This window comes from Heliconius melpomene, chromosome 8, assembly GCF_056956725.1.
Source record: "Heliconius melpomene rosina isolate 202511_hmr_F chromosome 8, ASM5695672v1, whole genome shotgun sequence".
Classification (NCBI taxonomy): Eukaryota; Metazoa; Arthropoda; class Insecta; order Lepidoptera; family Nymphalidae; genus Heliconius; species Heliconius melpomene.
The window spans coordinates 5,063,280-5,075,737 of NC_140396.1; the positions used below are offsets into that span (position 1 = coordinate 5,063,280).

The following is a 12,458-nucleotide window of genomic DNA, read 5'->3' on the forward strand; positions in this document are numbered from 1 at the left end:
ATTGCATGTCAAATTAATAAGTATTTTAATATATTTGTATATATCGAAAATATTACAAATATGAAAAAAAAAGTATCCTATGTTCATCTCGAGACCCTCACTTAAGACTTAATAAACATAATAAAATTTTATTGAATTTATTTACGACATAAAACTTAAAGTTTCTCATACAAAACTAGATTTTCGCTTGTTAGTATTCATTGAAGGTATATTTAAATTACATATAAAATAGGATAGCTAAACGACGAAGAGGTATAAAATACTAATGTAATAAACTTTAACATCTCTTATCACTTGTCTGTCTCACGCTCTACGTATACTAGTGCCATAAATAACTAGAACTTCATATGAACCACCAGATGCACTAAGATAAGAAGACATCTTTATGTTGCAAAAACGTTGGAATGCATTTATTGCAACTACTGTATTGTTAATGTTAATGTATACAGGTTATTTATTTTGAATTTGATCAGTGTTTTTTTTTTTAATTTTAAATTTAAAAAGTTAAATTAAATCAGCTTCACGCTGTATCCCGCACTCAGCAGGGTAGAAGGGGAACCTAGTGTTAACACTCCGTTCCCCACATTTTAAATTTTTATTTAAAAAAATATTGTGTTTGGGGATAAACAAATGAAAACATGAATATTATCGTTTTTCCAAGATTTGTAGTTATTTAAAATCTTAATGTTTTCATTTGTAATTATATAATTTTTAAATGAAAAAATATAATATTTATGCATTGGGTTATTTTACACTTAAGACCAGTAGGCGTGTTTTTCTATTTTCTGACTAGCGTCAATTATATCTATTAACTTTATTATATTTATTTATTTTTGTAGCCTCTCGTGGGCCTCTTTGCTTTTTTAGCATACGAGTTATTAATACTGGAATACCTAAATTGACCTACCTAATTTTGAATCATCATCATCATCATCATCAACAGCCATCTTGAATGAAATACTTATTTTATTAAACGGTCTATTCACCACCAAAACCTTATATTTTGCTGTTCTAATCTTTATTTTGTAGTTACTGCATAAACATTAAATATTATAATATTTTATGTTTTCCTTTACAGATTGTACAACATCTGAAATAATAATGGCATAATTGCAACAAGTGAGTACTTTCTAAATTCTATAATATTATTCAAATAATTTATATCTTTTAATTGAACTTAAAAATGTGAGGGCTATTTTCATTAAGTGCAGTATGGCATTAAGTCTCATTAGATAGTAAAAAGCGTAGGCAAAGCTGTCTTACCGCCTGAACGGATATGTTGGTAATCATATTTATTTAAAGTTTTTATTTAGTAAATGTTATAAAAAGAAAACAAATAACTGTCAACTTTCAAAATGTCAGTACGTTTCGTGGAACTTATATTTATTATTTATTTAATCTGTCAATTTTAAATGCTCTAACTCGATAAATATATTGAATAGCGTTAAATATGTTTAACAAGTGGAATTCAACATTTTATAAAATAAGCTATTATTATTACTTTGAATACCTAAAATTACTGAACTCGTATTTCATTATTGAAACAACACTTTAAATATTAAATCAAATGAAATAAATCCTCTATAGAAAATAAAAGTGGCATACGTTAATGTCTTAATGGGAACGTAGTGTCTTAATACTAGGTTCCCAGGTTCCCTCCGCCTACCCTGCTATGTGCAGCATAAGCTTAAAAAATTATAAAAATATTAAATAACTAAGTCGTATAATATAAACATCAAATCTACAAACGAAGTAAGCGCCAAGTGCACTCGAGCTGTCAAGGCCAAGGTTGGCACGTGGCGACAAGCTCCTCCCCCAAGCCACCCAATGAAGTTATGTTCAACTAATGTCACTTGTACGGGTACAAATGTCAAAATTGTTTTTTTTTTTGTAAATATCTAATATTAGAGGCAAAAGGCGTTGATTTATCGTTATTATGCATACTTTTTAAAAATAATTATATTTATACGTATAAAAAGAATTAACTATACAAAATATGTGTTTTAAAACATAATTGAAATATTATTGGTCCTTGATTACGTAGTTATAAAATAAAATTTTTATAAATAAACTTATATTATACCTATACAATTAATTTAATTTTAAGTTATTAAAATTATATATATTGAAACAATATATGAAACAATTATATTTCATTCTATTCTTCTTTCCAATTCATCTCACAAAATATTATGTTTAATTATGTTATTTCAAATAATTAATACTTTTATTGTCATAATCAATAGTGCCATCTATTGTTTAAATTAAAAATTAAAAGGCCAATTTTGCACAAATGTAATGGTAGAAGTATAGGTGGCTCTTGTAAGTTTGCTAACCTTTAGTTTAAGTAATTTACAGTAGATGACGCTGTTAAACATTTGATAGTTTAAAATATTTTAGATATATTTGTTATTAAAAAATTGTAGAATAATTGTAAATATTTAGTAATATTAATTGTGAAACGAGATACTTGTGATTAAATAAAAAAATATGTCGTCGCACAGCGATAAAATCAATGACATGTTTTTTTAATTAATTATAAAAACAGCAATCTCTTGAAGCTATATAGCTTTTTTTTAAGGATTTATGTCCATATTTTAGTTTTCCTTAATTTAAGTAATATAATTAATTTTTCATTATATTATTATGTATATTGTCACTTTTCTTAAAAGTATTTAGAGTGTTTTAAATGTGGAATATTGTATATCCTTTTTTTATAATATTTTATTAAAATATATATGTCAATCAATTTTATCGCATAAAAATGAAAAAAGTTATTGATAATAAACACTTTATATAAAATGACAGAATGATGTATTCAATGCTTACTTTCTCCACACGATACAATATATATCTGTTATATTAATTTTTTATAGTATAAAAAAGTAACAAGGTTTTTTTACCATTACTACGTCACGTTCAGAGGACGTAGACCTTTATGCGTGATTTAAAAAGAAACCTTATTATGAATTCAGTAAGGCCTCATAATAATTTTGTGTAATATTATTTAGAAATAATAATGTTAATTATTATTCGTTTTTTACATTGATCATTATAAGTATATTCTATTAACTGATTTATTTCGTAAGTTTTACTTTCAATTCATTAATTTTAATTTTGTTAAGAAAATCGTTTTCCATAAATATTATTTAAAAAAAATATTAATTAACTTTTTAAATGAACCATCCTAATGTCTCTCCATCTTTCAACGATTTCCTCTAAACAAGAAAAACCGGAGCACAGAAGATAAAAAGAGAATTAAGAAGATGACGGGCTACCGAACGACCGGGTGCCACGCTGTGCTCTCTCGGTGTTACTGGTGAGTGAACACAGCTGGTGGTATCTCAGTTGTTCCTTAGTTCTCCCGCAATGCAGCTACGAAGATCTAAAGTATCGAAAATGCGAAAAATAATGAAATTTCTACTGGAAGACTAATTTGTAATATTTTTTTATTTATGGCAACAATTTATTTATATAGAATATTATAAACCAAATAAGAATTTAGGATGAAATATAATTAATTAATTATTATTATTATTATTGGTTAATGTTCATTAAAATTAATAGCGTTTTTAATAACAATTAATTCTTGATATAATAGGAAGTTAACTTCCAATACTTACCCCAGATTAAAATTTGATATTATAAAAATATATCGGTTTTCACTTATTAATTTTATGGCTTTACTGTTTAATTATGTAGAAAATGCAAATATCAAACCTTAATATCAGTTTCATATTTTATTAGGCTTATTAACAGCGAAAGAGAGCTAGCTAGAGCTAATGTAAGATACAATATTCAGTTAGTTTTAATGGTAACTATAACATTTAAACTATCAATTAGACTACTTCTCTAAGGATAGAATATAATAAAAAGTGTATAGGTAACGTAAGTTTTAGTGACCTTAAAATTATTGTTTTTCTATAGATTCTTTTGACAATATAATTTCTAGAATTTTCTACTGTTGAAACACTCTGTTACCATTAAGACACTTTCGTTAAGGTTCCATTTCATTTACCGCTGAATTCTGATATTGCATGTTGAGTGGCAGAACTCAACACCGCGCTTTGCCTCGACACCAGAGCGAAGAAATGGAAATATAAATGTAAATAAATATTTCACTTCCTCGAGTGGGGATCGAACTCACAACCGTCGCGTTACAGTCACACCCTAGTGCCGCTTCACCACGACAGGCTCTTTAATATAATATAGTAACATATAACTGTATATCTTTAAATAATTAATATATGCGTAAATAATGTAACAAGAAATCTGTAGCAACTTTCACCTAAATGCATTCAACATGTTAAAGTTCAGAAGCCGTTCATCGCAACTTTTTTGAGCCCCTCACTTCAGTACAGTACGGTCAACAAATTGTGGCCGTCCTGAAGCTACCTGTAGAATTTTCTTACTTATGAATGTTTACCTTCCGAGTGAACAATGCGCCAAGCAAAAAAGTTCAAAAAACATAACTTCAGGGCGGCCAAGGCTTGTTGACCGTGCTGTACGTTGTTACTTTTTTATTAATAGAGCGCTTTCAGAGTTTATGAACGAAATATCTATTTTTGTTATGTAGTACATTTATTTTTTGGTGTAATAACTATTGAAATTTAATTAAATATTCATTAAATAATTGTAATACATGTAGATTATCATCAAAACAATTAAAATTATTATAAAATAGCCTATTCAAACAATATTTGGCTTAAATATGGGATTTATCTAAAAATCTATTGGTTTATAATACCCATAACCAGCGAACCTACCTAAATGAAATCTCAATTTTTTGTTTTTTTTTTAATAATTCTAAATTTTACTATATTTAAAGTCTATTTAAATCATATTATTAAAGATTAACGCCATTTTCTTCTCTGCTAGGACAATAGAAACCGCAGCATCCACACAGCTACGAGAAACTACTACTATATTAGCTATATACATTTAACACTGTGAAGATAATTTAAAACTTACTTTCAGTTACTTTGCATATATTATTTTGGATAAAAACAAGTGAGAGCGGCCGAAGTGAAATGTTAAACGTGACGTCATTTATAATATTCTTAATAAGGAAATGTGCCTTTTTAGCACTTTTATTTGAAATTATTTTTTTTTTATAAATCAGTTTCACGCTGTATCCCGCACATAACAGATTGACATTCACTATAAATAATTATAACAAATATGTTTATAACAAGCGACCCGCTCGCGGCTTCGCCCGCTTAAACTACATAATTAAACCGCTTGAACTAAATAAAATAAATAAATCAGTTTTACGCTTTATTCATCATCGATGTACAGATATATATTATAATACATATACATATGTGTATGTATTTATAAATAGTATTTTTTTCACCATTTTTTCTAAGTGACACTTGATAATCGCCTCTTATATATTCTGTGGAAGACACGTGAAACGAAAAGAAAGTAATTACAGTGCCCACTTTGGTTGATACAAACCGGTTGGAAGTAGCACATCAAAGAACTACCAGTTTTCGAAGACATACATATCAGTATATAGGTACTTTTATACCAAGAAATTGTGAAAAAATTTACCTATAAAAATACTTTTTAAATGTATTTTCTAAAAACAGCTTAATAAAATACGATGTCCCTTATGGCACAGAGCTACAAAGCGCGACTTTCGTTTTCTTTACATTTCGATGCTCACTTGAGGAAATGCAATATTTAATTTTTCATTTAATCGCTCTCCATTTAACACTGCTTCCAGAATTCTACAGAAAATGGGGAAGTATCATAACACTAGGTTCCCTCTGCCTACCCTGCTGTGTGCGGGATGCAGCGTGAAGCTAAAAACACCTGCTAATATAATGTTATAAGTGACGACTTTTTTGCTCTATAACGTAATGCATTTTAACGAGATGTTTCATCGTCCTTGCGATTAATTTCCATAGCTATGCAGTACTGCAGCCGCGTTATGCGCACGCGCACATATCTATCTAGTTTTATGTTCGTATTGTTCATTAAAACATGTTATATTAGATATTTGTATTGGAATTTTTATATAATTTATAACTTGCTATAACAGAAAATTGTATGTTTTTTAAAAATTAAAAATTCAAAAAATTAAAGTTTAATATACTATTAATGTAATACTACTTAAAAAAAGCAGAGGGAATCTAGTGTTAAGACACTCCTGCGCGACAACTGGTCTCCAATATTTAAATAGTTAGTTATATTTTAAACATTTATTCGATAACTAAAGTATCCTACTAAAACAAAAAAAATGTTAAAATTTACGTATATTTAACTACTCTGGGTGATCAACACTAAGGTCATATGAAGGACATATTAATTGTTTGAGTATGGTCAGTACTTGGTTAATTAATCCTATGGCAAAAAGGCGCAAGCTTCCCTTCTAAAACGTTGGATTTATGTTGAGAATGTGAAATATTGGATTTATCTATGTATGAATGTATTTATGGGGTGAATTATATTTTAACTTTATATAAATATTTTTTGTATTTATTTATATAAAATCGAATAAATCAGCTATGCAGCGCGCAGTAGAGTAGGCAGAGAGAAACTAGTGTTAAAGACGTTCCCAACTTTCCGCCGAATTTTTCGAGACCATTGAGATTGCATTACTGCGAGAGCGAAGAAATGAAAATATTAATAAATAATAATTTATTCCTCGAGTAAGGATCGAACCCACAATCGTCTCGTTACCCTCTCACCCTAGAGCTCCTGCACCTTGACTCTTGCATTTTTATGTATGAAAAAAAATACTGAGTGCGATGAGAATCGACTTTTCCACATAATTCTTAAAATTGATGACCACGCTATAACGAGGAAAGCAAAAGATCTATCGATATCTTATTATAAAGTACAATTTACCAAACAATTGCACAGTGCTGGATCCGGTGAGAACAGCTAAGAGACTGGAGTAATTACAATATACAGAAGATAGCATCTAAATTCTTAAACATTTCCACGTCTGATAGCGTCATTTGCAAAGTAACAATGACGTTTGAAGTAGAATTGTGTTATTATTTCAAAAATGCACTTTTTTGCAAGTCACGTGCAATAATTAGTATGACTTAAATTATATTTTATTAAGAGGGAGAACCCTAACGAAGAATTATGAAGCAATTCAACATATATTGTCCGACTCCGAAATGTTTACTTACATAATACAGCTTTAAATATACGTAATAGTATATTTTCTCAGTTTTATTCCACAATTGTCTCAAGGAGTTAAGGCACTCCGCTTTCCGCTTTTCTAGCGAGTGCAAAGAAATGAAAATAAATAATTCCGCCGAGTGGGTATCGAACCTGTTCACCTGCGTCTATCTTTTAATCTGCTATCAAATTATTAATCATTTTAATATTTGTTTGATGCACTCAATATAAGGCGTTCCGAGCGTGCCAGTTGAGCACTAATCACTTCGCCAATGTCACGTCGTATGGAGAACACAAATAAAAAAAGGAGATAATGTTACACAATAGGAGAATTATGTAATTTATTATTGTGCAATAGATAAATAAATATTTTTACTTTGAATATAATTGTTCTTCATTTTCTCTACAAGTTAATAGGTTCTACGAAACGATTACTTGGACCTTATAACAGTTTATTGTATTGTTATATAGCTATTTGTATTTAATAAAATATATTTTAAAATTTATTTAACAATTAAATCAGTATCGCAGGATAAGCAAAAAGAACTTAGTGTTAGGACACTCCATTCCCCCACTTTCCGTCGAATTCTGAGTAGCGGGACTCAACGCCGCGTTTTGCCTCGTCACCAGTGCGAAGAAATGAAAATGTACATTTAAATTAATATTTCATTTGTTCAAGTGAGGATCGAACCCACAACCAGTCTCGTTTACAGTCACATTTTATTCTTCCGTTATTATATTTTCGTATTACAATTGACAAAATAACATTAATTAAATTATTACTTTACACTTTAAAAAAATACAAATAGTTTTAGCTCAGCTAGCATTGTTTTTAAATAAAACCTTAAATCGACTTATAATTAAAGAAATCTTGATTTTTAATGGCTACGTTTATAGAGTCTTGCATTATTACTATGATTTCATCTTCGACATGTGTGATGTCATACAGCATTGACAAGTACATGTTATAATAAACGTATAGGATTTACTGCAAAAAAATTAACTGCCTTTAGGGTTCCGTATTTTTAAGGAAAAAAGGAACCCATATAAGATCACCCTGTTGTTATCTGTCTGTCTGTCAAGACTCTTTATCTCAGGAACGCTTTGAGATATCAAGTTAAAATTCAAGCCATATGCTGAGATCTACGGCCCCATGATTTCCCGATAAAAAACATTTCTATATTTACAAACAAAAACGATATAGCCGTAACTATACGTTTGTGGTGAAATCCTAAAAGATAATAACCTTAAAAGAGGGGGCGAAATTTGTTATTATAGGCGCTAATTTAAGTGAGGTATCAGATGAAACGGCTCTGGCTAAGCTTAGCCTGAATATCAGGAAGAAAGATTTAGAATTATGATGAATTATAAGAAAACAAATATATCTTGTTTATTTTTTTTTAGCTTCACGCTGTATCCCTCACATAGCAACATAGGCAAAGGCCAACCTACTGTTAAGACAGTCCAGTCCGATTTAGACTATTAGAATTCTGGAGGCATTGCGTGTTGAGTGCGAAGTGCAACGCCGCCCTTTGCCTCGCTATCAGAGCGAAGAAATGAAAATATTAATCATTTCCTCGAGTGGGAATCGAACCCACAACCTGTCGCGTTTACAGTCGCAAGCTACCCCTGCGTCACGAGTGGGCTAAGATTTATTTTAAAAAGAATTGAATTATTTTTTATTTTTTTACAATAAAGAACGTTGAGATTTAAACTGATAAAGTTTTGGCGCCTTAGAGTCTAAATAGCTTTGGCCGGGGGCTCGCAGAAGCTCAGCCAAGACCTATCTGCCAACTGTCTCTGGCACATCCCTTGCATCAACAAATATATACAAGGGCAACTCAATATTTAGAATTAGTGCAATAAAGTGTTATTGAGAAAAAAAATGTTAAATATGATTTTTTTTTTATTTCAAATATAGTCTATTTGTCTGTTTCTAATAAACCTATAATATCAAATTAAATATCGGATGTTTCCATAAACATTTTAAATGTAAAAAAATGTAAATATTCTAAACCACTGGGAAATTATGCATTTACGCAGACCGCCAGAGCGAAAGGCACCTTACGGGTGGAAGGTACTGTGGGGCTCACTGGTGAACCTACTACCTACTAAAACCCAGCGGTAACCCTCCCCACCAAAACGAGATGACGCAGGATCGCTCGCGCACCCTATTACAACGCCCGTGTGGATGTCCTGCCTATTGCAGGCCATCGTCGCTTTCAAGGTTCCCCGGGGTTTCAAATAAAAATAAATAAATCAGTGGGGAACAGATCTTAAAACTAGGTTCCCTGCGGAGTTTCAAATAGTCTATTAACTCTAGTAATAGTATCAACCGATATGGAAAACAACATAGAAATGTGCTTTTATAGAATAAATAATACATGAAAGTAAAACTTGTTTGAGTTGAAAAATGCAATAATGCTTTTCTTTGAGATATAACATTTTATTATCAAATGTACAGAATAATCCTAAATTTTTTTTTGTCTGTATATTCACACCATTTTTTTCCTGTATGTTTTATACCAGTAATTATAATATTTATAAATAAATCTATTTATTATAATAGTTTATTTAGGATTGCTTTTACGTTAATTTAATCGGTGTATTTTTTATTAAATGTTGGTTAAACGTTAGTTTATCCCAGGTTTGTAGCAGGTTAGGCAGAGGGAACTTGGGAACCTAATGTTGAGACGCTTTGTTCCCATTCAAAAACTCGGGTTTCCCTCTCTCCGTCGATTTGTTGAGTTATTGCGTGGTGAGTGGCGAAATTCAACGCCATGCTTACCAGAGCGAGGAAGTGAACAAATATGTCCGAGTGGGAATCGAACCCACACCGTCACCTTGACGACTACGGCCATTCAAGGCCGTCATGAAAAAATAATTATACCAACATTGTAATAATATATGCCTACTACTTTGTGTGCATACTCGTATGTATTTAATATTTATGCTGTTTTTTGTGACATTCTTTTCTGATTTCACGTATAAGTGAAATTAATTTAAAATGGTAATGTTTGTGAAAAAAATGTACAACTAAAAATAAGCGCGCACGGCATTCCGTGTATTCCGTACATACATATTTGGTAGAAATCGTGTTCTTTAAGGAAAATTGCTTACTTCTCATATAAATCGCAGTTTTCTCATTGAAAACTGTATTATCTCATTTGTGATGACATCATTACAATCGAAGTGCAAGATGTATTGGAAGCTTCCATCCGAAAGGTCTCAAGTTCAAGGACATCTGGGAGCTGAAGCAACAGCTGGATCGATACAGGCTCAGAACTCCATCGCCATGACGACCTGCAGCCGTGACCTGGAGGGGGGAGGGCTGGGGGGGGATGGTTGCATCGAGCGGCCGGGCTGCACCGAGCAGTTATTTCGGTGCACCTCACAGTCGCCCGCCGCGCCTCCGATAGTGCGCGCGTATTACGCCGTCCGATGCAACGTTGACGCCCCCGTGCACTCTGCCTTTAATATTTTTACTTTGTTTTTGCCATATAATATATATTTATATATAAATGTGATATTATATTTATCGTTTTTTTCTATATCGTCGATACTAATCGTGCCGCGAGTACTTGCGACCGCGATCGCACCTGTTGCGCGAGGTGAAACCGCGTGGAAAACTCTTTTTCTCGGTAGCGGACGAGACTACTTTCACCGTTCACATTCCGTGGCTGCCGTGCTCTTGCGTTGAACCAGTCATTATATATGCTATATGAAGGTACTGACAGTACCTAGGTGCTAATTAGATATTAAAATCTGTGATTTCATATATTTTTTAGGCCTATATAAGTGTCGGTCAAAGGTATTGTATTTATATGATTTGGAAGGAAATTGGCAGTTTCATTTTACAACAATAACAATAGAAGGAGATTCAGATCTGTGTTTGTCGTAAACAGCAGCCTCGACGCGCCCCGCCCCTCACCGCCCTCGCCGCCCGACCCCTTTGATAACAGCCTTTCAACATTATCAGATTAATTCTAACAGCTCTTCAGTATTACATTGAGTGGTTAGAAGATATAATTTTATGTTATTTAATACTAAATAATTAAAAATGCTTAGAATATTATGTAATAGTTAATCTTCTTCTTCTTCTATGTAATAGTTAATATATATACACATATATATATATATATATATATATATATATATATCGGTGTTGTTCATCGATAACAAGTTTGTTGGCATAATTTAAAGTGTTATGAAATTTATAAAGTGGTATGCTGCACCTGGCGTTTGGCCAGGGATGCAGCACTGAAGGTCGCCAGTAGGTGCGGGGGGGTAGGAGCGTCGTGGGGGCGGGCGGTGATGTAAGGGGGAGTGGGGGGTTGCTATAATTCACGAGCAAAACGCGCAGGTGCACCCGGACCTCCGGGTCCCGGGCATTATGCATGTCGGCCCACACATAGTTAACGCCCACCCTCCCTTCCTAATATCGATTGGCACTCCAGTTAATATTTATTAACTCTCTGCCCGCGACTGTACCGATTGACATTTACCACATTGCCAAACGTATGTTTTTGATAAAGTAATATTTTTTTTATATTTGTGGCATGGCACTATCATATTATCGCGTTAGCAAACTGTTTACAGCACTAAAAAATAAATATGAATTTTCTTTAGTAAATTGTCAGTTGCTATATCTTCTTCACCTTTCCAAAAAAACGAAGAGACTTATAAAAATGTTTTCGATGCTCTCCAATTTCTTTTCCAAAAGTTCACACCACTTCATATGCCAAGGTTATCTCTCACTTTCATCTCACACGAAACCCGCACGAGCATGCATCTTATTGCGAAACGCACGCATTCGAGGCAGGCGGGCAGGCGCACGCGTACGAAACTTTCCCTGGCGAGACCATTGACCGTGGTTGGTTCAACTTTCTAAACCATTTCGTAACGCCGGTGATCGCCCCGGCCATTGTAATTCACCAGACACGCGACGTCATTAACTATACTATGTTTTTATAACCATTTTCCCCACCATTTTTTTTATAACCAATCCGTAGAAAGTTTGATTGCAATGTTTAATAATTAAAATTGCATATTGCATTTTGTTATTGCAAAATGGTGTTTCGTAAGTCGCGAGACGTCTTAGATCTTTGCCAACCCACCTGTGGAATGCGATGAATGGCGACGGGCCTCCAGTTTTCGAGTACCTCGTCTCTGTTGGTTGGGCTAGTTGAGCCGTTCCTTTCTTCGTTATAAAGTACTGTTAAATCGTTCTACATTTCTTTCATTCTTCTTCTTCTTAGGGTACCATCTCCTTGAGAAGTTGGGCCATCATTAAGGCAACTTGGACTTTTAATACT

The 12,458-nt window shown here is 32.4% G+C and overlaps 1 protein-coding gene across 3 annotated transcripts in view; it reads left to right on the forward strand.

Moving 5' to 3' along the window:
• LOC146536811 (uncharacterized) overlaps nt 1-12,458 on the forward strand; it is a 37,263-nt gene that overhangs the window by 7,596 nt on the left and 17,209 nt on the right. For 2 of the 3 annotated variants that reach the window (XM_085189749.1, XM_085189751.1), the window contains exon 2: nt 1,079-1,119. In XM_085189749.1, coding sequence (XP_085045875.1) covers nt 1,079-1,110 — 32 coding nt within the window. In that variant the 3' untranslated portion in view covers nt 1,111-1,119. Of the gene's footprint in view, nt 1-1,078; nt 1,120-4,878; nt 7,494-12,458 lie in introns of those variants that run through there. The other variant, XM_085189750.1, reaches the window with a different exon arrangement.